This window comes from Clinocottus analis, unplaced genomic scaffold (genome assembly GCF_023055335.1).
Source record: "Clinocottus analis isolate CAN_PGR_092001 unplaced genomic scaffold, fCliAna1.0.p SCAF_22, whole genome shotgun sequence".
NCBI classification, from domain to species: Eukaryota; Metazoa; Chordata; class Actinopteri; order Perciformes; family Cottidae; genus Clinocottus; species Clinocottus analis.
In genome coordinates this window covers 3,531,887-3,558,659 of record NW_027175954.1, presented here as the reverse complement: position 1 = coordinate 3,558,659, position 26,773 = coordinate 3,531,887, and the positions used below count along the sequence as shown (strand labels likewise).

Below are 26,773 nucleotides of genomic sequence, written 5' to 3'. Positions count from 1 at the left end.
GTCTGCTTTCATTGTGCCTCAGTATCCATGACTGGTCATTGAGTTTACAATCCCTGTAGTGCCAGAGGTCAAGAATGTTTGGCTTCTGGTAACTCAGTACACTTACAAATCACTGCCTGCTTTTCAGCGCAATTGAGATGACGAGGTACTCTGTGAGAGGGGGGACACTGTCGGTCATCCCCGTGTAGTATAACGTTATCAACGTTCAAAGTATTCATCATGGTACTGGAACTAATGCTGCAGACTTAATGTACTAGAAGCTTTGTTTACTCAGGCGACAATTCAAAACACATGAATGAACCGCTTTCTTTCTAATCCAATGACAAATTAACAAAAACAATGAACAGTGGAAATACCTGAACAGTCACATCATGTGTGAAACAATGATGGACTTAAGATTCATGCACACTTACTCTCACAACAGTATTTATATTTAGAAGTAAAGCAAGGACTGGTGTGATTGCATACTGGCACGATCACTTTGCTTCTCATAGCAGTGGTAATATTGTAGTTGAAACAGTGTTTCGCTCAAGCTACGAAACATGCAGAACGTGTTTAGTTTTTACTAGCATCAGTAAAAGAATGTACAACCGCATATTAACAGCCCTGCACACTTTCTGCTGGTTCAGTGCATATCTGAAGCTCTTAAGAGAGTAGAAAATATTGTTTTAAAGGATTTCGTTGACGTATAACAAAATTATAAAATGAATAATCAGCCTTTTATTTTAGGTAAGGGAACAAAACATTGTGGCACATGCTCTGCAGTCTGCGTTGAATGATCGAGTGTTCCACCCAAACATGCAGCGTGGCATAGTTTATTACATTTAAATATTCATATCGTAGATACAACTAAAGGTTTCTACCTCAAATTGCTATTCGCCCCCATGCTTTCTCTACATCAGCAAGCAATGGCGTTAAAACCTTTGCCAGACATCAAAGGTATTACTGGAGAAAGCAAACACATGAAAGCTCACTCGCTGGTCCATGGGAGACAGACTACAGTTCATTACTGGATGAAGCCTGTGGTGCATTCCAAGCACAGCTGCAACAAGCATCCACAACCTGTAGGGTCACGGATTATTGTAGATACATGACTCTTAGACCACTGCCTCCCTCTGGTGGCGAAGACTAGGAAAACAATGCTGCGCTGCAAAATCCCCTAATATCCTATGAAGGTTTTTACAAGAATCTGACTGGCTGTGCTTGGAAACTTATGACTTTGTCTGCTGTAGTAATCCACAGACTATGTTAAATTACCTCAAAAAACCACACTTTAAAACACCTGAATAATACCTTTAGGTCTGAAATGCAAATTAAAGCGGCATAGTGCAAAAACCAAATCAAAAGTAAACTAGACTGCTGCTTCCAAAACGTGATCCTCATTGTGGGCAACGGATTTGTGACTGCACAGTCGCAGGTTTAATGCAACTGTATGCTACTGTGGAAGGGCAAATCCTTTTGGTCCATGTGCCTTTGTCGTTACCTTCTAAAGCAGAAAAAAGCCACTGCCGGAAAAAAATCATGCTGAGCCTGCAGGAGTGGTGGGCCCGCACACACACGTAACAGAACGGCTCTTTTTGTTTTCCAAGAATCATTTGAGCAAAGCCTATCCAAGGCAATTATCTGAGTCTCAACCACTGGTGACGTTGACATCAATTAGCACATTTGGATTTAAACAAAAACTAAAAAATCTTATCTGAAGCAGCACGGAAGACAATTAGCAGCTGTCTGCAGCATAATTAGACGACCCAGTAATAGCAAGAGGAAAGTCAGTGAGGGATCACTTCCCTGCTGCTGCACTGGTGACTTCTTCTCGTTGGTTGAGGCCTAGATTAGTTTGTTGTTAGTATGGTGCCTTAAAACGTATTGAATCACTAATAACATTTTGTTTGTCATTTATAAGATAATACAGTCCTTTATTAGTCCCTCAGTGGGGAAGTACTAAGACATATGATTTAATGTCTTATAAATTAAGCAAAGAATCTGTGTTAACCGAGACAGATGAGCAGTTGTTATGAATAATCATCACCTTCAGGAGAGGACAGACAGCCGGGTAACAACAAATTCAACAGGCCTGTTGAAGTGCATCGGTATATAATGAGAGCTTCAGTGAAGACAATTTGCCGTCAACATATATTGGTAGTGACTCAACGGGTTGCTTTCATGTGGGAGGATAAGAACACTGGTCTTTTGTGGCTCACTTCTGCCAGTGTGACAAGGCCAGTGTGTGGGAGATGCCACCTACAATAAGCCGGCTGTCTTTCCATTGGAAAAACATTTAATTACCGAAAATGAACGGTAATGTGTGTGCGAAGAAAAGTGGAGCACTAAGTGCACTTCAAATTGTCTAAGTTTGCTACAGTAAAAACAATTGGCTGGTTAGTAGTGCTCATTGCTATATCAAAGTGTGATGTATTAAAATAAATTCACATTTTGAACAGCCTGCAGTAGAAGTCTATAGAAGTCACTGTGTCCCCAAAGCCATTAACAAGTAAGCATTAAAGTGAGAGTCTGACCTCTCTTTTTAAATGTCCTTTCATCAATATTCAAAAAGTAATAGCTTTGGAAATCTGAAAAGACATGGCACAAAGAGGAGGAGGACATCCGAGCAACTCTGGCTGATGCAAACAGATTAGAGTTAAATAGACACTTTTACTTCACATTCAAAGATGTTCAGAATATATGCAACTATCTCCGATGGCTGTAGTGGAAGACTGAAAAGACAAACTGAACACATCAGTCTCACTACATTTATATGTTCTTTTAATCCAGGTCATTTTCTTTTTCATTTTTGCCAGCGTTGATGTTAATGTGTCGTGCAGTCAATGCACTTGTGCCCTCCCCTTTGCCTCATCACAACTCCGCAGATCCTTTGGCCACCAAAGGTTTCTGATGAATCTGTATGAGACATTTAATCCTGTAAGAGCACATAATGCATGAGTAATTAGTCATAAGTGATGTTAAAAGTAATTCTAAAATGGTGGAGCTGCATGGAGCCTAACATGCGAAGAATGTGTTTGTTTAAGTCACATATCATTTTCAAAACTATGATAGTCAAACAAACCTTTTACATTTAAAGACTTGGAGATCGGTTTTGGTTTGGAAAAATACGGTATAATTTAAAAAAAAATGTGTCTGAGGCTCACTCCTGTGCCGTGTAGGAGATATCCAGAGCGAAAAGGTGTTTTAGTAGAACATTAAACACATTCAGTCACCTGAAAAATGTCAACAAATACCATTTGATTGCAAAACAATCCATGCAGAGTTATGGAAATAAAGAAAAGAGGAACACAATCATCAAATTTGTAATTTATCTACAGCCCAACAAATAAAGCAGCTTAAACTCACCTGTCATTTAATATGTGAAGCTGAGCAATATAAAGGGCTTCTGGGAGAGTTTAGTAGCTGTATTTTCACAATTGCTGGGAGTTCTCAAACGGCCACTGTAATAACGGCAAATTAATTTGCTACTGTACGACAACATCTTCTTGCCTTCATGTGGCGTAATGAATACTTAATATTCTCTGAAGCAATTTAAAGGATCACTTTGCCAATTGCACATACCTCCCACATTGCAGAGACAAAGCCAACTGAAAATCTGCAACGTAACCTTTAAGGAGTAGGAGTATTTCCATTAGTTGTGGGCTCATTAATTTTCAGGAACCGTGTACGTGGAATATAATAGTTAACACTCCCCCCTACCCCCCACCTACATCTGTTACTGTCAAGTAATCTGCTTTCCCAGAGGCTAATGTATATGACACACTATGCAGATATCAACACCCGCTTCAGATACGCGCCTCATGTTCCCCCAACTCCATATATTCTGTCATTCAACACATTAAAATGTCATATGGCGCATGCCCTTCGTAGAGCCCTTGAATAGAAAGGCATCTGATATGTAAATCTAAATGAAGTTCAGACTCAACTCCAGAATATCTTTGCACATTAAACCTGCAGAGATGTTAATGCACGGCTTGAATATTGATTCACAAAGCTCTTTAAGAATTTAAAAAAGGGTGAAACGATGAGTGTGACACACCCCCGTCCCCAGTATCACTCCTATGGCACGGGGTCAAAATACAAGCATGGCATCTAAATCTGGTGCCCTCAGCCGACCGCAGCTGGATCCTGGGAACACAATCTGCCTCAACAGGGACATGTGAAGACATGCACAGAAAACTGAATGTCACATTATACATTTTAATAGTGCCACTTCTACTTTCCACATGTCTGTATGTTTGCACCATTGTACCACACATACAGTGCATGTGGATATCACCTGACTCCGCATGGACGCACACATCTTTGGTCCAAACATGGGTACTGACCCTGCTGCGCCATGTTTGGCTCACGGATATTGCAGCTGTCAAAATGCCCAGATCATAGTTTGCAAGACTGCATACGTATGCTCCATGGGAGCAGACACACAACCTTTAAGTGTGTAACTTATATGAAGGTAATACATCTTCTTCTACCTCTACTACCCTCAGTAACTCTGGTTTTGTTGAAATGAACAAAAAAGACAAGTCACTGTGACCGAAAACATTAAACTTGACTTTGTTGTTATACAGACCATTTTAAAAGAAAGATTTTAGTATTTTTATCACCAGTTTATATCAGTCATCTTGAAGGATACATCAAGTTTAAACATACAGTATTGGGCTCTTCGTAAAGCTGCTGTTCTACAAGACGTCCGATGATCATCTGATGCATTTTTCTTCACGATGTCTGATGATCATCTAATGAATTTGTTGTCTCCCTACACAACTCTAGAGGAAATATTCAGAATGACTGAATCTTTGGTTTCAATTCTTAACATTTTTACCTGCTTATTCGACTTTTCTATATAAACATTTGTATTGTGCGATATGTAAACACTGTAGTCAGGAGACTAATCTAAAAGTAAAAGCATTTCATGATATTTTCTAAGATAAAGTCTCTGGTTTAGTTTGTTATGCTTTACAAATTTGCATCACCCTCCAATATGGTTCAAGGGACGAGCAAAACTGAACTTTCAACACACACTCACATTCAGAAACCATCATAAAAACCAGTGTCTTCTACCTAAAGCATTAAAGAGTGTAAATATGTCAAAGGAATCCCAGCGTGAACTGTCGATAAATGGTAATCTACTCTGCACCACTCGTAATACCAAGAATACAGGACCCACAGCAGAACAAAATTTGTAAAACCGGCTGACCCACTGCAGTGACTGACACACAGCTGTGTCAGATGGCAAGAGGCACTCAGGAGCATTTCAAACTAACTGCTATATTTAGGCCAATATAAGCAAGGACAATATCTCCATCAGAGGCTCAGTCACACACAGACACATGCATATAATCACTCTATATTAAGACGACAGGTATGGCATATAATACAGGAAACAACTGTGACTGTTAAGAGAGACACATGCTTGTCAACCTTAAGAATCCGACTTCAACGGTGAGCAGCTATGGTCATGTGGCGAGAGCCGTATACTCGTCATAAAACCTCGGTGCTGATGACAAATCTGTCACAGCTTTAGTCATTACTGTCTGTTGAGATGGTGTATTGTCTTTGGTGTCTCCTATGATGCAACACTTTTAAAAATGATTAACACTAGTAGGTTCACATCACTGGACAAATACTAGATTAAGGGAGCTGATTGGTGCTTAAATTTACATAAATGCACAATGTAGTTAGTACTATGATGGAAATAAACATTTGTACTGGTGAGAGTTGTTTTTTTTATATTCACACTACCATCTGCTCAAGTGATCCTGATACTGAAGTGAATGAATAAAATCTGAATTTGGTGAGGTTGGAAATAAAAACAATGTCCATACATACATATTTCACCTTCTCCCCAGTCTTAAACACTTCTTTGGTCGAGGCTTACGTTTAATCTCTTATTACGTCACATATGTCCTATTTAATCCCAACTCCATCATTGGTTTGTATGTACATTGTTAATTCTGAAATGTAATTTTAATATCCTAATCCTTCCACTGGTAAGATGCTGTCACTGCCTGTTAAAGAGAAAGCAATGTGACTTTGCAGTTCAGTTACACACTTATGCCAAAAGAGGGCGCTGCCGTTTTAAATATGAAGTGTTCCCAGTGCGGCACATTGTGTGGAGTTTGCACAGCAGTGGTGTGAAGATAACCAAACACTTGCTTGTGAGAAACGTCTGGAACTGCTGTGCCTGCTGCAGAAACTCTTAATGAGTCTGTTCACTCACATGATGAAGTCTGGAAATGCTTTATGTTTCATCTGCTCAAGATTTATGGTGTCTGTCTCTGAGATACAATGGCGGTGAATTGAATTTTGTTTGTGTTGCCAATAGTGTTGAAAAATGAGACAAATAACTTTAACAGAGAATGCTCGTCCAGAAACAGTGACCCAGATAACTCTGGTGGATTCACAGAACTCCCTGTGAAATGTTTACATTGGAACTATTACTTCAGTAGAAGGTACCGGGCTCCCAATGGAAACTCAACAAAAAACAGCTGTGCTTACCTTCTTGTTGGAAGAGCTTTGGTGAGTACAACCCGAGTCCAGGTTGTTATTGGGGGCGGACACATTGTTCCTGAGAGAGGGAGACCGTAGCCCTTCCTCCCTCTCTCCTTCCTCCTCCTCTTCCTCTTCCCTCCCACTCTCCGCAGAATGTTCAAATTCATCACTGTCTTGGTCCATCTCTTCCTCGTCCTCATCTTCCTCCTCTTCCTCCTCGCCCTCTTCCCTCTCCTCCCCACCCTCTGTCCTCTCCTCCGCCTCCTCCTCCTCTTGGTGACTGCTGCTGTTGTTGTTCTCTTCCTCTTCTTCTTCCTCCTCGTCCTCTTCGCCCAGCGGTTGGCCTCGCAGTCGCCTCTGCTCGGCCCCCCACATCCATCGGGCTCCTTTCTCTCCTCCGTTCACTTCATTTGGCGGACCCTCCTCGTCTTCCTCCCCTTCCTCCTCTCCCCGAGGGCCGTTGCTGGCTCCCGATTCACTAGGCGCCCATGGTTGTTCTCCCTCGCCATCAACCTGCGACGCCTCAGGCTGTAAAGGGCCAAGAAAAAAAGGAAATAAAATGTAAGGCTTTGGAGGAAAGGACTGATGCTAAATTAAGTCTGTTGTATTTATATTTGCCTAAAAGTTCCTAATTGGTAACCATAGTGCATGCTTAATCAAACTTCCACAATTACATTGATTTGATCCATGCATCTTCACACCTCAGCTCACAACTCGCAAATCTGATTTAGATTATAGGTCTTTATTTCAAATCCTTACATACGACCACACCATTATTTGTCGAACCTCAGATGGCCTTACCCTTTGCTGCAGCTGCTCTTCCTCCTCTACTACCCGGTTCATGTGCTCATCTTCATCACCCTCCTCTGCTGCCTGCTGGGGTGCCCGGGCCGTGGAGGAGGCGTTACCTCGGACTGCCGGACCCCCCGGCCCCCGACTCCGCCTGCTGCTGCTGCCCCCCGACAGCAGATCCTGGTTCATTTCCAAAAGCCAGCTTGCTACCTCCTGGACCTTCCCTAGGCTGTCTGAGGAGGAGAAGGGCTTGGCATTCTGCAAAGAGACACACAGAAACAGAAAAAGACACATATTGTTAACATATGCCAATTGTTTTCTCGTGTCCACACTCTGCTTGAGTTTGAGGGAAAAAAAATGTAACTGCTAAAAAGAAAGAATCATTGCACAATCAATCATTCTCCAAAAACAAGTGTGAATATCAGTTGTCATATTGCATTCTTGACCCTATCTTAAAACAATGGACATTAAACATTTGCTCATGGAAACAGACTATCGCTGCTCAGCAGCAGACAAGGAAAAAAGGTGAGAGTGATTGTGTTTGGCTTCAGATCACACAGCGTTGGATGCCGTGTCTCACATGAAGGATGAGCAGAAAAGCCTTGAGAGCTACTTGTGTTCCAGCTTCTAAAGTCCAATCTGTCAAATGCAAAAGCAAAACATGGCTTAAATGTTCCAGAAGCTTGTCCAACAACTGTCCTTTAGATTTGAGTCTGTTAACTGTCCTTTTGGGTCGTCTAAAAACGGCGTTAAAATGAAAGATGTTGTTTATCTTCTCGGTACGCTGTCTTGCTGTTATGCATTCACAAAGACAAACCTACAGAATAAACACACAAGTCGCATCGCTTACTCCTGCAATGTCTCGAACCGTATGTAGAACGGAACAACGGGCACCAGCGCTTTATCTACAAAGAGACAGCTTCTCCTTTTGACACCGAGTCACACAGGCGGCGATGCAGACGGGAGTCTAACTCGTACCTAATCTGTCACAATCAAACCATCCTGTCTTGAGCTTGACATTTATTTCAATCCATATTGCCTCACGCTTACGGGCAACTGACTGCGCATATGATTATGAAAACTACATTTGGATACCCTGCCTCTAGGTTTTCTGCCGTCACTTGAGTCTATAACAATGTTCATACAGCAAACTTTTCTCAAGACTTTTGCAAATGTGATTAAACAGACCCTGCATAAGCTACCACTCCGTGGCTCACGACCAAATCTTTCCTGTGTGTCGTTTCCCAAATAAAGCTTTAACCCAAAAACGTGTGATACATTTCGACATTTGTAGAAGCCAAGGTTGTTCTACTGGGAACAGTGGTTCATTACATCTTGTTATATTCCATCACGCCCTCAAAAATCTTCAACCCCTTCACAGGGTCACAGACTAGCTTGAAAAATCAAATAGTATTACAATATTACAGACAGGGATATTTTGTGGAGCTTTCCTTTTGTATTAACGGTCTAAGGAAAGAGATGGTGGCGTGGAAAAGTGTGATATTATATAATATTTCTTTCAAAGAAACTATTCCTCTTGTCCAAAGATAGTTGATGTGTAAATATAATATTTCCATTTTCCCACAGGCAGTACCTTTGAGTGCAAGTGCAGTGTTTTTAGTTGATCAGAATCAAAATAAACAAACTGCAAAAATAAATTAAAAAATAAGGTGTATTTTCTTTGCTTTGTTTGAGTTATCTTGGTTTCAGAATCCAAGACCAAACACTAAAAAACCAAATCAATGTAATACACACATTTAATTCTACTGACTCAACCTTTTAAGCAGCAAAAAAGACTTATGGAAATGGAGGTAAGTGGTGTGACTCTTGAATTTGAAAGGTCCAAATGGACGTGGGTTGGTAGTATGCAAAGCACTTCTTATGGCTTTTTAGTAACAATGACTTAATACATGTGAAGCGTCAAGACAAGTAGTTAGAAATAAGTACTAAAGTGAAGCTTCTTTATGCAAGAGCACCAACTTTGCATACATTAATATATATTTGATATTTCATACTTTGTTATTTTGTTAAAGAGCACAAATGAAAAGAAACTGCTTGGTTGCAGCAATTTCTTTCTGAATGCAATGCTTTTAAATTGTTATGCATATAGCCTTTATTGGATTGATTAGAGTAGTGTGGGACGTCCATATTAGCTACATCATAGTTACAGTGTATCACAAAGCAGGTAAAACATTATCGCTGAGCACACACGTTCAGTATCATGTTCATTGTGTTTCAAAACCATATGGTGTTCATGCTGTGACATTTCTCAAAGCAGTCCACAATAAATACAAAAGAGAGCTTCCAGACTGTCGTTTTATTTTGTGAACAAGAGAAATGTGGCACAGAGTTTTTCAAGCAAACCTTTAAAACATTATTTCTGATTTAAAGCTTTACAGGATATCCTATTTACTCTCGATTTAATTTAGAGACAAGCTACTTTTGGCGGTTCACTATCGGGCACACGAGGTCAGAGGTTCACTTTTAGACACACAAGTTTAATTTTGTCTGCTGAATTGTACATAATCTTAGCAAATGTGGCTTTTTAAATAGTCACCAATGAGCATGTTCAAAGCCCAAATGAGGTTTTTAGCTAATCTAAAACTGTGACAAATTAAGAATGGGATATGCAGACTGCAGTTCCAAATCTCCTCAATGAACTACATGCGAGATGAGAACACACTCGATCCGTCTCAGAGAAAACGAAATGCTTTGACCTTGAAGAAAAAGCCACTGGTTCCTTTATGTGCTTCTCCCCGTCTTCGCTGCATGGCCCTGCTTCTGTGGTGGGAAGCATTAGACCTATCTCAGATTGCACGGACCTCCCTCGGGACTGCTAGTTCATTGCTGGGAGCTCAGAGGAGGAAGGCTATGAATAGCCAAAGTTGTCCCTGCCTTTTACCGGAACGGCCGAGGTTTTCGTTATTAGTTTCCTAAACACAGCATGAAATTACTTTATTGTTGTTGACGTTAAAACAGCTGTTTGTAGTGCAAACAATAATAGAGGGTGACGCACAGTAAAAATGTGCTGCTGATGAGACGGGACGAATTTAACAGAGTTTTGATTTGTTTGTTGCCTGAGAGCTTTATTGTTTGTTCAATTAGTCAAAAACACCTTTGTTTTATACTTTTTGTCCACCTTTTAATTTGATACAAAAGCAGATTTGTGGCAATTGTGTCACTCCTGTGCACATTAGGATAGAAAGTACGCTTATAAAACTGCTCTTCTGTTAAAGCTTATAACGCGGTGGGACACAGACAAAGATTCCAGGAACACTTGTAGTGAACAAAGACTTGGTGCATGGCCTTTAGTGTTGCAGGACTAAGAATAGAGACTGATGAATGAAACGTGTGCACGCAAGAGCGATGTAGTGGACAAAAATAGCTTCGGGTAGGTGGAGGGAGCAGGTGTGAATTTGTGTCTCCTAACACAAACAGGTGACACAGGTGCCCAAAAGATAGAGAGCCACTGAGAGTAAACGGGGGGGAAATTAGATCGGTACGCTTCTTTTCATGTTATGGGATTTTTAAAGTATGGCACACAAAGCTAATTCCTCTGTTTTGATTTCTTATTCAGCTTTTTTTATATATAAAAAAATATGTTTACTGGCAACTTTGGTATCAACGGTGAATTCAAAACTATGTGACGTGAAAGGCGGTCACTTAAGATAAACATAATAAAGTTAAAACATACTAAGGAAAAATAAAGTTAAGAACCACAAAATAGGAGAAAACTACAAAAATATATATATAAAATACCAAGTATGTATAATACATTTGATTTTAAATGAAAGCAAACTAACATTCGTCCTGAGGGTTGGTAGAACGCAGCCAATCATCTTCTTAGCGGAGCAAATGATACGCTGCAGTTTGCAGTCCATCTTGTTAATTGTACTCCTTAATTTATTATAAATGTTCGACAGAGCAAGAACATGTATATAGACCAGCCTTCATCATGCGCGCCCAGCAGTCTGGCAGTGCGACATACAACCAGACAGTCCCAGGTGTAGCTGCCGATATGGAGGGGTTGGGATTTCATCAGCCGGCAGTGCCAAATCGGCTGTTTGCTGATAAAGTTACAGCTGTGGCACAGGCGTTTCTTCAGCCTTGTGCAAAGACTCAATATAGGACACTTTAGAAAGAACAAGCTTTTCTTGAGTGGACAGACTGGTCTATATGATGTGATGGGGAGGTCAAAAGGGAGCCATGAACTTTCTATGGAGATCTGCCCCGCCACACAGCTGCAATCCAAACTTAATTCCTACCATTGTTGACAAGCTAAAAACCAAAAGTCAGTAAAACCATGTTCATGAGCTAGAAATAACAATTTAGAGTCGTTTTATATTTTCTCAAATGGCTAAAATCACTCAAATCACTGCTAATTCAAATTCAACTCAAAAGGCTGTCGGAGATGTAATTTAGTGATGGCTTATGATGTTATAGGCCAGAAGTCAACTTTTGATGCCAATATACATTACATTTCATTTCACTGATACTTTTATCCAAAGTGACTCACAATAAGTGCATTCAACCACAAGTACAAACTTAGAACAAGAAAGTACAATTTCTTCAAGAAGGCCAAACTACAAAATGTGATAAGTGCCATTTAAGTGCTACTAAAGTGCTACTTTTATTAGCATTATCATTTTAATATTTGAAAATGATTTATAAGGGTGTCCTTTCCTGACCAATATCTGATCAGTGAACGCATTTTAAATCAGCCTGAACCTTTTGCACTCCCGAGTGTCAGGTGTTAGATGTCAAAGAAATTCAAAAATATATATATATTTTCAACTGCAAATCCCATTAAGTGCATATATTTCACAACAATCTTACAAAACACAAAAAAATAAAATATTCCTACCCTTTTATGATAAAAAAAAAAAATGCCATCAGTCAATAAGTCCTTGACGTATTTTTGAAACGCTCAAAAACCAACAATAGTAACGGCCCAGTTTACAGAAGTGAGGCGCTCATTTATTTCACTGCAGAGTAAAATAACCAAACTCTTACTACCGCATCCCATTAGTCCTGTGATTCCTCCACCTTTAGGTAGTGTCCAGTATATGACCATTTTATTTAAGCTGGTTAAGAAAGCAATGTTTTGAAGGTCCTGAGAACAGAGACACAGTTTGGAGACAGCTGTATGAAGAGACTCGGGTTCCATTACAAGTGATGCTAAAAGTAAAATTATACATCTCCTTTCTACAAGAGTGTGCGCAAAACACACTTTATGTAACATCTGTCACAACAACTGTTTCCCATTAAGTGTTTCTTTGTAATTCAAGTCTGGCTTAATGGGGTGTGAATATTCTCTTCTTATTCCGTTGATTGCGGTTATATTGTAGACTAAAACCATCAGTGTTCTACTGACACTTATTCATGAATTATTGATGTCTGATGGTGGTTGATTATGTGGAAACAATGAGGCATCTATGAAAAAAAGCCTTTTCGAAATGTTGAAGTTCATGATGTGTTAATGAGGAGATTCTGTGTTTGATATTAGATTTTGAGAACTGAGATCCTGGGGGGCCTAACGTGTGACAATGATCTTTGAAAAAGATGAAACTGACTTAAAAAGACACTCAATTGATTCAAGCCTGCTGGGTACACCGAGCACATGAACCTTGTTGAGAGTAGGGGAAGAAAATTAAGAGGACTGAGCTGAACACCCTCAGATGGCCCTAATAAATCTCAACAATATGACCTTAATAGAGCAGCGGGAGAGAGTACAGAAATATTGGCTGTACACAAGAAACATGGTAACAGATATAGATCTAGCTGATGTATTGTGGCTCTTCTTGGTTTTTTCAAACAGACCAATAGCAGTGGTTCAAACTGAACCAACGAGGGGTGTAGGTGAATAGTGATACTTTTCAGTATCACAATATTATGTTCTGTGATACTGTAATGATTTTTAAATCAATAGCTAAAGATGTATATAGTCTGTTTGTCTGCGTGTGTTTACATTTGTTATGCTTGATTTTAGGAATCCTGCAAGTACTTTTATTATATGTTCATACCATTCTGGGCAAATGTAAATTCCTTGGCTCAGATTGTACAAAAAGTAGTGCCATAATGTTCCTGATTGCATTTAAAAAGTAAACTTGTCTTTATTTGTGCATATTGTGGCATGTTCTTTGTGCTTAGACAGTTTTCCTAAAATTAGATTGAAAAAACGCAATATAGCGCTTCGTTCACAGTATTGCAATATATCGTGATGTATTGTAACCCCTTTAGAACACAGCCTCAGAACAAACCAGACTGTATACAAGTGGACGTAGTCATCGGGACTTCCGCTGTTTTGAAGCCTCAAATTCTGCAATTTGGCCATAAAAAAAAAAAATATTGCATTTTAAAGAGTCTAGAAATTCTATAAATACTCAGTGTTTGCTGAAATCTTTGCATCTCCAATTCAATGCCGAAGCATGTAATCGATGTTTCTATTTAGAGTTGGTGCTCTGATGTCTCAGAGGAGGAAAGTGAAACCTCAATCCCCGAGCTGCTCGATAGAGGGATAACATTTTGCCACATGAATTTCACACTTCAAATTACTTCACTTTGCGACAAAGCGTTCTCGGGAAAACAATAACTTCTTTCCAACATAAAAGTGGCATTACGGTCTCGTCTATACGCACCACGCCTCAGTCACTCATTATCTCTTCATTTGAATTGTTGCCACGCAACAACAGCCCAATAACATGTTCCTTGGTGGATTTCTGTCATTACTCAGAGAGCATAAATCTTCTTGGAAACCAAGACAATCCATCTTCGCTGTGAGGATGGCCTTCTGCCAGAAGGACTCTAGAAGGGACAGTCAGTGCCAGCCAACTATTAAAACTAATGCCATCATGTGCATAGAAAAGAATGAAAGAGGGAACCCTAGATGCAACAGCCGTGAGACAGTGGTCCGTCTTAGAGCAAAGTCTCACAAACATGCGCGCACACACACTGGCACATGCACACGAGCACTTAGACGCAATCTGGTTTGGCTATTATTTGTTCCATTAGAAAAAGCTTTTTTCCCCCTGTAAACCACAGGCAGTCTGAAGGCATCCATTTAAATACTGCCAGCTGAAAGAAAGTCCACTGTTGTCAAGGCAGCGAGACAGAAGTTAAATCACTTGGTGCCATTAAATAATCAATTAATGCACTGCTCTCCCTGGAAGCACACTTCTTATACCTGGAAAATTGTTTTAGACAACCGAGGCAGATAAACAAGGACGCTGTATTTCACACACTGGGCGTTCTGTAAACATGCTTTCTGGAGCCATGCGTTTCTTGCATCTCACACAGGCGATGACACATAAAAAGCCTCCAGCTGACTGATCGGGAGGCTGTGGCTCCGTCAGTGGGCGCCGACGCATTGTTACCTTCGGTTGAGGTGGGCAGCCGGTGGCCAGTCGATGCAGCTGTTCTGAAGTATGGCTGGAGAAGAGATCAGAGCAGCACGCCGTGCGGCCCAATCTCTTCATCAAAGAGGAGATGATGCTGCAGCCACAACCACACATCGACTTGCTCATTAGTGGCCCCGCTGCTCTGGGGTAAAAAGACGCGTGGAAAAGAGTGACGAGCTGCAAGCCACAGCCACTTCCTGGTCCTTGCCGAAACCTCTCAGTTGTGCTCACAGCTGGTGCCTTTCCTGTAATTATTCCACATGGAGCTGATCCACAGGTACTCCGCCACGGAGATCCGTCTACTATCTTTCTACAGTCAACATAATACAGACGCCGACGCTCACATTAATCCACAGTAAACCGCACGCGAGTTGTGAAGTACAGTTTGTCGCTCCATTTCCCGCGTGATTGCTTCCCACTTCTTCCACTCCCTCTGCTCTACTTCTATTTCTAGCACGCATGAATCCTGCTGTAGTTCCCTTTCCCATCCATGAAACACTGATACTGCAAATAATACTCCAAATGCAATGTCTGGGCCACTACTCGCTCCTGCCCTTAACGATTTCCATGTGGGTCTTTCCACTGCCTTCGTCTGCTGTGCAATGAGGATGCTATCACCGTCAACGCTGCTGCCACCACTGTACAGACTCCCTCCCCCTGAAGCTCCAGCGGTAAACCACTTAGACTGAGCTCCTCCAACTTGCCGATAAAAGTGCATCCCATGACATCTGAGCTCCTGGCTGTTCCATTAATTGAGGAAGCAGTGGGCAGAATATTATAAGAAACCGAAGCCACTCTTGCAGGCACCAGATGAGCCGATGAGCATGATACAGCCAGAGACGCAGAGGGGGAGGGGTCCGGAGAAGCGTTTAAGGGACAATAATGGGGCGGACAGGATTATTATTATGGTAATAATCTGTCACTGCGATCAAGATGTGGCTGATGTCTGCTCTAATAATTTGAGCACAAAAATGACCACTTTAAAAGCCGAACATTTCTTTTAATGACAGTTTCTCCAACAGATAAAGGGTGGAAAATAAACACTGTTAATTCCTGCTCATATTTCAGTTATAACGCTTCTAATAATGCAAATAGACAAAGCCAATATTCTATACATCTGCAGTCAGCATGTCTGTGATTAGTGCCAATACAGTGCAAACATCTGCAATACATAGGCGTCCTTTTCAATTCCCTTGAGTCAATGTCTGCCCAGCTTTAGGGAGAGTGCATATTTACTGCACACCTCATCAGCGATGTTTAACATTGTTCAGCACAGTAGCTAATAGTTACCAGAGTTAATGAAACTGTGAGGCCTTAGGGAGCGATAGCATGGGGCAGTAATAATGGCAAGGCAAAGATCGACCCAAAAAAAGGGTTCTCTGTTAAAGGAACAACAGCAGCATGCTATTAATAGCACACACATAATAACATTAAATGGCTCATTCAGATTCACTAACTGCTATTGCCACAAATACAAAAGACAATGAAAAATGGTAAAGGCCATGCAGATAAGAAGACAAACGAAAGTGGATGTTTTTAAAAGCCAATAAACAATATTTTGGTGCAAGAAGGCGACAGCCAAATAATTGGGCATTTAGTTGTTTTTCGGTAGAGTCTTTGCATTTTGTTACCTCCCTTTCGTCACTCTGGACAGCAACTGATTTCAAGTTGCCATGACTGGGGATCTTTCTATTATTTCTAATCAAGTTATGGATGTTTATTTATATGGACATCCGAGATAATATAAGAATCATCTAATCTAAAAAAGTTCATCATGTCTCATAGATTAAAAGTTATGACTCAATGAACTACTGCGATGTTTCATGCAAACTGAATGACGGTGAACCACCTTTTTTTTGTGAACACTTTTTAAACTATTTGAACGTTTTGGATAATTTGATGGACATTTTTCAATTCATTCAGACATTTTATAGGCAAAACAATTAGTCCAACAATCGAAATGTAATTTGAAACACTCTTGATAGGTTTTTGTGGTCAGGGTTAATTTGCTCCAAACAACCGAATGAGCCGACCGTACGCAACAAGCTAGAAACCTATTCAGCGACTTTGTGCGCATGTGATGTCTAGTTTTGTGCGTTTGACAGCTCAGAATTGAACAGATCTCCTTCCGTTCTTTTCTTTTTTATGCTGGTATTTGTTTCACCTTGCGAGACCATGTCTGGGTGTTTAGGTTTTCTCACTAGACAGATTGTCACCATCATTGCAGTAAAATGCATTACAACTTTACAGATGTGTAGTTTAAAATGGAGGTTGAGCTATACACTGCGACACTTCTCTCAGTTTGTCCTGCTAAGCGCAAATCTGGGTCTATTAATGTCTACATATGGTTTATGTAAAAATACGCCACCTCTTAAATTGTCTTCATGCATAAATACACCTTTAATGTGTCAATTGAAGTGTGTATCCACAAAGGGTACAACAGTACTCTGGCCCTGGGCTGTCCACCCTGTTATTCAGTCCTCTCCTACCGGCTGGCTGGGTTAAATGACGCAGAGACACCCACTCTAAAATCAACAGCCATTAGTATCTTTTCATCTGGATATTGCAAAAATGACAAGAACGGTTATTGCTACATCCGTTTATTTGGGTGGTGTGCATCATAATTTGGTGTGCAGATGTGATCGCTTGCCAATAGTGCACAAAGTTTTTTTTTTTTTTAAAGGGTGGTGAAACAGCGAATAATAAAGCACTTGGGCAATCTCCTCGCTCACTCACTGGCACATCGTGGGGCTGTTGATGAGAGTGCTACTAAAGGTGACACCTCACTATGAATCATTGCAACAGAGGTTTCTTCCAACACCAGGTTGCCATCTCCTCGGAACAAAACAGCGCATCAGGGGATAAATTGAACACATCAAACACAGAGACCTCTATCTCTAATCATCTGGAAAGAAAAAAAAAGGTAGCGCTATCAGCCGTTTGCATTAACAAAAGTCAAGCCTTCCCTTTAAGGTATGCAGCTGTGAACATTACGGCTGAACAGTGACTAAATGTGTTTGCCTTAAATCTGAACGCTCCAGACGACCAGGACTGAAAAGACAAAGGTGAAAGTGGGGGGGGGGGACGCTCATTATTTATAAATATTACTTTTCACCCTGTCAGCTCACCGCTTGCTTCTGTATTGATCCATAAAGAGGAGACTCCCTGCACCATAGCGGAGGGTTTCAGAGGAAGACATAATGACTCGAAGGTTACATGAAGCACGAATGGGGGAGAATCGAATCCCAGCGGGCCAGCTTGACTGGCATCTCACATGGAATGAATATCGCTGTATTACTTGTCCTGTATAAATTCTACAATTTGCAGTGTGCCTCAAGTAATATCCAGCACTGCATTAACTGAACAAATGCTGTTCCGATCAATAATGTGCTCTATAACGATCTGTGTTGTTCCTTGCACTCGAAGGGGAGAATGAGGCAATGGACAAAGCTGTTCATTAGTTTACAATAAGTGTAATTTCCAAAATAAATCGAATGCTTATACCACTGTCATCCCCATGTAATGACTGTGTGGTCCTAAAATTGTTTATTGACTGGATTACAAATCTACAAATATTCCACAATAGGCTTGAAGAGCCAATAAAATGATGATAACTCTGCACTTCATTTAACCTGCAGACTGACTTTAAAACTTAAAAAGCCAGAAAACACATTTGATAAAGTCTATGAGACATGCATCTCAACAATTGGTGGAAAAACAAACAGTAGCCTAAAGGCCAATGCTGCTTTTTGTACTTCAAATTTAATAACTAAAAAAAAAACGCATTTCACGCATGCTGATCCTCTCAGGAGCACAAAAAAAGCCTTTAATAATGTACTCAAAGAATATTTTCTCAATCGAATCATTACCATCTTCTGCTGCCGTGTTTCTCCCAACTAAAAAAGCAGTATTGATGAACTCAAATCAATGTAATCATACCTTTTGTCCCTGCTTGTAAACGTCCTCTGGCAGGAAATAACTCCATAAACCTTTTTTATCATACAAACATACTGTATATTTTGGTTGTATGAAATACTGAAGCACTACCACAATACATCATTAATTATGTTCCCAAAAATGTGCATGACTCAAACTGCTGCACTTCATCCTGAATTATGCTTTTGTGAAGGCTCTTTGTATTATTCTTCATTACTGAGATCACAGTTCATGGCTTTTCAACCATTAAAAGAAAAAGAAAAAGAAAATTCACATATTCCACTTTTTCTTTCTCTTGATACAAACTCTGATACCAAAATCCTTGTTATGAATTGATAGTGATGTTTCGATACCAGTGTTGTTTTTTGAAACACGGTGCAGAGCCAAAGACACTGTACACCTCGCTATATAAATCTAACTGGGATATGCCAGGTCACAGAAACATACTTTGACCTCCACCGATGATCGCTCTCTTTTGTTTTGGCTTGTTTCACAAAGTCCGACGTGATATTTGTTTTCTTGGCGAGTAGGTAGATTTATTTATATGTGCAAAGAAAAGAGAGAAAAAGTATCATGGCAAAATACTTAAATGTATAATATACCATGTTCATATTGCCACCCCCTAAAAACTAAACGTGTGCAGTTGAGGTAAAGATCATATAGTTTCTTAATATTGTCCTGATGTCAATGTAAAGCACTCTTCTCTGCAAAATAGATGTGATATACCAGCTTCTATATCCTGGATGTAAAATTTAAAAGCTATGATCCTCTTTGTCGAGAAAACCAACAGAACGCTCTTCACGGAGAAAACTGATGACGCCACAAGTGAGACATTGAGGTAGACAGCTGTAAGTAACCACTGTCCAATGTTTATAGAGTCTATAAACTCCACAAACAAAACAATAGAACTATTAATGCCAGCAGAACATCACAGAGGTAAATTATTAACACGACAGTGACCTAATGTTTAGTATTTGAATATCAAAGTGACGAGCTACACGCTCTGAGCTATACGATTTGTAGACAAATGACTTCAGTGGTTATTAATCAAGTGGCAAACGATGCCATTAATCTCTTCAAAGCAATTAGTGGTTGATAAATTTAAGTGAGTTCGCAAATTGTGTCCTCAATTACCAGGAAGATCCCAATTTTTGACATATTGAAAGGAAAATCCCTGACGAAGTGGGACATTTTAACGGTTTGCTAGAAAAATATGAGTAATTCAATTTCAAAACCGCACAAATCTGCGTGTCACTTTAAACAAAAAAAATTCTCAACATTATTACAAGATATGTGATTTGCAGGAGGATCATTTTCTCTGAGTAGGCTGCACTCTAGTGGAGAAAAGTCAGATTGTGGATCATTGCTTGGCTCTTGATGCCATTAAAAAGCATCTGCATGCATTTGCGAGCAGAATTAATTTATCTACAAGGTTGAATATCAAAAGGTTAAATCAAGGATGGGCCGAGGACTTATCATCCATCATTTATCTTAATAGGATTAAATAAAGTAATAATACATGGATACGCAATAGGGTTGGGCAATATTTCAATTTCAATGCATCATCTTTCAATTGAATCATGTCGAGATGAAGTCATACATTGATAATAAGCACATCCCAACACAAATTTCTCAGAAAATATGTGAAATATTTTAAGGGAATATCAATTCAAGAGTAGTTTTTACGTTGGACTTAACAGTATTATTCAGTTCAATGAGATTAACAAACGATGTACATATGAAATCTTTCACTGTAATTTTACTTGAAACTGTTCAGTTGATTTTGCACTAAATGTCTTAATTAAAACAGGAGAACATACTCACTACTTTTCATTTGTTAGCTATTTAATTCACACAAGGAGTATACAATAGACTTTACCATGACACTATTTCATACAAAATATGCATTTAATTATCCTAAAATATATAGTTTGATACGAAATTACCTATATCGTGATAGTAGATTTCGGCTAAAAATTACCAGCCACAATACATATTTTATCAGAAAATGTACAAAAAATACATTTGACCATCATCAGAAATCATCTCTGGGCACCACGCCAAAGCAAAAAAGAGGTAAAGTCACAATTTCCTGTCTCCCAAACACAGGGACAAAGCAGGATTTCCTGTTTCCAACCGGATCCCTAAAGCATGAATGACTGAGAAAGTGCTAACCACACCCCTCAAAAGGATGACACAGATGCTCACATCAACACACATCTTGTCCTATAACAATGACAATATTAAAATTAAACACACAGCCTAAATATAAAAAACAACGATATTTAGATCCCCACTTACATCAGCGAGCTATATATTCCAATCCCTAAATGGCATCATAGGAAAAAAGAAATGATGCTGCAAACTGGAACTGAAAGCTGTTACTGCTCATCTTCTGTATCCAGCATCACATTACAAATACATACAACTTAGTGGAAAGTAATTTGGTACCACAAAACAGTGCATACCTGGTTAACCATATTCAGTGAGTCTGAAGCTTGATTAAAAATGCTGACCCCCATTCGGCTCACTTTAAGAATGACTGTCTTTAAAGTATACAATTATAAAGATGTTTATAGAAGACATATACTCGGCACCTCATATACTTTCAACCTGCTCCAGACTGTTGGATCCAGTGACGTCTTATCAGGACTCGAGGTTATGTGCATTGTAAACATGACGTTAATGAGAATATGTCCAATTATATGAATAAAATGATACAAATACTGACGTTAAGTTGTTTAAACTTTCTAGACTTCTGAAATGTGCCTCAGCAGCAATTTCTTTACTGTCCCCTGCAGCTTTCCTCCATTATCAATTGTGTGTACGCTCCTCTCTGGAGCAGTCAAAAGGCTGTTCTGAATTATTTACAGAGAATGAGGGGGTGAGAGGTGTGGGACTGATTAGGGAGCGACACAGAGGATGGCGAAATCTCAGACCTTTTACTTTCCGCTTAGGAAGCGGTTTCAAATTCAAATTTTTATTTAAGGACCTTTCATTGAAATGACAGCAGTGCCCTTCTTCCTACATGGGTTCTGCAGACATTTTTATTATATTCCTTCATGTTCAATCTATAATAAAAAAAAAAGTCTCTGCCAGAAAATGTAACAGCATGCTCAATTGAGTGAACAAATATCAAAGTGATTTGGTTTCCAGATGTAACCTCCTGTTTTTCCTCAAGTTCCATTTGTCAAAATAAATGTAATAAATAAAGAAGACTATTTATCATTTATTTTTTTCCACAAAAGACCGAAAGATTCATAATTTTCTCGAGCACAAGGAGAGGACACTGAACATTCATACATAGGGAAGTTGCACATTCAATCCCAAACCCTCGTGATGAATTATTTAAACACACATATCACATTTCCTTTATCCGGTCCCTGAGACCAGTGGTAACAGTTTTAGGGGAAGACAGTGTTTACATTTTGACATTCGAGTGCCAGTCCACACTTTAAAAATGCAGCAGCGAGCCAAGCAAGGCCCGATGTGCTATCTATCGCTTTACCTTTAATTCACAGGCGCGTGCAGAGGATGAATAATTCACACCTTGCACCACACTCATGGCTTTAAAAGGAAGAATCCTTCTTCCAGCGATGGGAACTGAATACATGAACACATTAACTGTGTGCCTTTGACCCCCGTAACTACACCCGCAACGACCTCAATGTATCATCACAATGATCGATGTTTGCAACTTGACCCTCTGGCCATGTGCTAAGCGTAAAAAGGCGAAAAATGTGAAAAGGTGCTTGAGACCATATTGAAAGTATTTCTATTGCCACTCAACAGTTCAACCTACCAATGGCTAAGCTCGCAGCTAACTGTGCCAGAAGCTAATTGTGCGAGAAGCTAACTGTGCTAGCAGCGCAAACTGATGTTGTATAAAGTTGTTTGTATTTTTTAATTAGAGTAATTGATTATCAAAGTGGCTGCTATAGCGGCAGCTCCTCCCCTCTCATCCCCCCGTCTCCCCTCCCCAAAAAGACATTTCCTAACTGTACAAATTTGCCAATATTCAAGATTTCCAAAAGTTTCAAATGATCTCTCCCAATGTCTAAACAAAACAGTATAAAATTACAAACGAGTACTTTTTCATCTCCTACAAACCCACCGGCAAATGACACACACTGACACACACACACAAACACACAACAATATATTGGATGCCTCTTGAGTGAATTTGCCTCCTGTTTGTTCATAACAACTCCAACAACTTCCACTGTGTCTTGTGCTCAAGTGTGAAAGGTCTGCATCCTGCCTGAGATGCTGACAATGAAACCCAGGGTGGGGCTTTCCGTACAAACACAACAGCAAACATTGTCTTGCCCTTCTTGATCTTTGTGGCACCTTGTTTCTATTTCATTAGCTAACACATGGCTTACAAAAACAAAATGCTGAAGATGACCCACTTTGATGTGGAGCATGTCCCACATCTTTTACTTTTGGCAGGGCACATTCTTATATTCTACCAGTAAATATAACGACCAGTATCTAAAACAACATTAAAACAACAAAGCTAAGGACCATACAGTATATGACAGATAATCTCTATTATTCATCGCTTGAGATTTATAAAATCATAGGATGTTGCATGTAGAGCGGAAACAATCCATTTAACATGTGGCAGACAATCAATCTGCAACTAACTGGATAATGAAGTTTGCTCATTTCTGTTTCATACCACTGAAAACAGCATATCTTCGGGCTTTTGACTGTTGGTCAAACAAAACGGGTATTCGAAGAACGCGATTTTGGTTGTAAAGCTTGCGACGTATTTTACATTAAGTAGACCAAAATTGAATCTGCAGATGAATTTATCATGAAAGACCGTGGCAGTCAGTCACAGTAAGCCTGTGTGGCGTTGCCATTAAACCACGACATGAAACTGAAAATTAAAGCATGTTTTCTGCTGTGCCCCGTAATGAAAAACAAACTGCCTTTCATCTACATCTGGATCACTGACAACTATACGCTGTGTCATCTTTTACTTCAGAGTCGAAAAGAAAAAGAGACATTACCACAAGCCCACTTCTGTTTTTAAGACATGAAAAACAAGCCTGCACAACAGCCAACGTGAGATACTTGTACTGATGTAAAAAGCCTTTGTAGACTCTTCTGGTGTTCCAGTTATAATCTCATCATAATCTCAAATGTACATTTTTTGGTCTTGAGTGTTAGTTTTATTATTTAGTTTGAATCCTATTATGTATCCAGTGTTTCTTTAGGTTGAGAACGTATTCATGGAGGCTGACGCTACAGTGGGGTGGTAATAAAAGCTACTTAATAACGGACCCTGACATGGGAAATGTGTTGCTAGGAAACAACTGGGTTCAAGCTTACATCCCATCACCTGTTGACAACACCTACCAACAAACACTAACATGACATTACCTTGAGGCCGGTAACGATGTTTGTCAATGTGTTTGTGAATGTGTAACACGTGTGAAAGTGGGCCTATACATTAGCAAACCTCATCTTCACCTTTTTAGTTGAAGCGTTATATCTTTGTTTGCTTTGTTCACCTTCAAGATTTTATTTTCAGACAATAGCGTGTGAACAACATGATGTTCACAGACAGAGCGAGATATACATTCTGAAGAATACAAATATGATCGCAAGGACCCTTATAAATAGTGGTGTGATGGACACCATTGTCGATCCGTGATCCCCCCTCCTCTCCCTCCCCGGTTCAGCCCACATATGAACCACAGATTAATTACAGAGTTAACGTTAAACTTTATTGCACACTGTGGTGGTTAACTGGTGATCGTTATCCACTAAAAAAAAATTTGTGCCGATCCGATCCGTGACTCTGATCCCCGATACGATCCGAACAGACAGTTTTACGATCCGTTGCAGCACTATTTATAATTGCCTGTTAGACATCCAAACAACACCTCAGTTACACCAAGGCACACTTTATACGGCCTCTCTCATCTACAAAACACCACACGTGTACTTTGATCCATTCAAAATATCCACAAACCTCACGATTCCTGTGTGTAAACCAATGCATCGAGCACAACTTACACACACAAAAACTTCCTGACCCCTGAGAAGTTGACACAGTTGCAGTGTTTACTTACAGTTCTCTCTGTCTGTCTTTGTTCGGGGCACAATTGGTCTTCTCCACTCCAGGTCCGACTCTAAGAGTTGATTCTTTCTGTAGACAAAGAGAGGGAAAAAGAGCCGTCAGTGCAGCAATCTCAGGGGTCATCAAAGAGTTAACAGGCCGTGGGGCCGTCTGGAATACGAGGAGAAGAAAGCAGGAGGGCCAGAGTGGTGAGATGGGGATGCTGGCATTTCACAGTTTATTCTCCAAAACCCAGGAACAACACGCCAAAAAACTCAAATTTAACAACCTGGCACAACATACAACACCTGCATCAGCACTCAACAGTGAGTCACCACCACAGATGCGTCAGTTCTTCCTCCGTCTCGTCTGAGGGAAGTGAACAGGGAGAAGCTGATGGCAAACCAGTGCACAGCTAACCACATGAACACGATGCTGCCTCTTTGCAAATCAAACTGAAATTTGAATTCTACTCGCTTATGTGTAAGGAATAAGGCATGTCTTGATCCGTCTCTTTTGGTAAAGAGCCGAAATACTTAACTTTGAGTACATGCCGATCCCGAGTCGGATCTCATACTTTTATAAAAACTGAATGTTGATTAGATATATCTGTCAGTGAAATAACAGGTGCCAACGCTGACACGCCTTATTTTTCACTTCCTCGTCCTGATACAGATCTTTGTTTAAGTTAATGACATGCTATGAATAAAGGTTTCACTAACAGGACTCTTGCTTACACAAAAAAAAGACATGCACGATATCATAATTTTTTTTATCAATAATGTTAGTTCAATTTCAAAGTCAAGAAGATTAAATGAAAGATGCCTTTTTTTAATGATTTTAATTCATATTTCTCGTCATACTGTAACAAAATAATTCTGCATATTTTATATCAAAATTCAATCACCTTTTCTCCCAATATAAATAAATGTAGTGTGCTTACATAAGCCAGTCCCCACAATGTTCAACAAATAAAATCTTGACATCCATGATACTAGTAGAGAGATTACTTCCGCAGTCCCTGATTGTTATCATTCTAATCCAATCCATAACTCAAATCAACACAGCATAAATCACCCAATATCTTATTTCTGTACCCTAGAGTATAATTTGCTGAACAGGTCAAACAGACAAAAGGTGTTTTAACATGAGTAATGGAGCCATTGGTTTTTGAGCACCTGCATAGAAACATAATTAGACCCACTAGACTCACCAGCAGCGCCGGGTAGCTGGCTTGAGTGGAGAGAATAGGATTTCTAAGTTGACGTAAACAAAACTGGATATGATCTTCCAGTTCTGGGAAATGAACAGATGTCCAGACGTCCAGCTGTTTGACATTTGATAACCGTGAGACAGAGACATGGTCAACGCAATAAAAAGGTTTCACAATTTGAGGTTATTCGCTTAGGTTTATATTTGCAGAGAAGTACAGAAGTGAAGCTGAAGGATCTCAAGATAAACAGGAGAAGTATTTCTCAGCCAAAGTCCCTTTGGCTCTAGAGTGGCGTACTGAGTATACACATACTTGTGCTATTCAGTCGGGGACTATACTGGTCTCTATAACCTCTTCTTAATATGGACACAAAGGTATGCCGCAGCTGTCATTTCAGACACAAAATAACCCACCTTTAAACTCTTATATTAAAAGCTTTCTAGGAAAAGTTCTAAATGTTTCCCAAAGGCCTTTAAGTGAGGCAAACACACAGGTTATGGATGCCTGCAACTTCAGTCTGGGTCAACTGGGTCTGGATGTGCCAAATAAAATGAGTCTACATGGAGGAATGCAGCTGCCGTGTTTCCTGGCCTTGGTTCAGTTCGAGTAACTCTGTTCACTGAAGACGGTTGCATAACTCAGTGCTTCCCTCATATTATTTATCAAAATCCTTGCTCCAATTCGAGTTTTGCTTTGGAAAATCATACAAGTTTTAAGTATCTCAACTCATATGTATGCACTTGCTTAGGGGATTTGCTCTTCCTTATTTTACATAACAAAAATACATTACTTTGTTATTATGCCATAACTTATAAAGACTATAGCAAACTAAAAACAAAAGTTACATCACAGAAATAACTT

General features: G+C 39.8%; 1 protein-coding gene across 1 annotated transcript in view; it reads right to left on the bottom strand.

Moving 5' to 3' along the window:
• Nucleotides 1–2,789: 2,789 nt before the first annotated feature.
• The window catches only part of LOC137792949 (F-box/WD repeat-containing protein 7-like), a 36,564-nt gene continuing 12,580 nt past the window's right edge, over nt 2,790–26,773 (bottom strand). Inside the window, exons 3-6 of the mRNA XM_068588787.1 lie at nt 24,713–24,789; nt 7,300–7,548; nt 6,505–7,026; nt 2,790–2,917 (exon numbers count right to left, since the gene is read on the bottom strand). Of these exons, the coding sequence (XP_068444888.1) occupies nt 2,912–2,917; nt 6,505–7,026; nt 7,300–7,479 (708 nt within the window). The 5' untranslated portion in view covers nt 7,480–7,548; nt 24,713–24,789 and the 3' untranslated portion in view covers nt 2,790–2,911. The remainder of the gene's footprint in view (nt 2,918–6,504; nt 7,027–7,299; nt 7,549–24,712; nt 24,790–26,773) is intronic.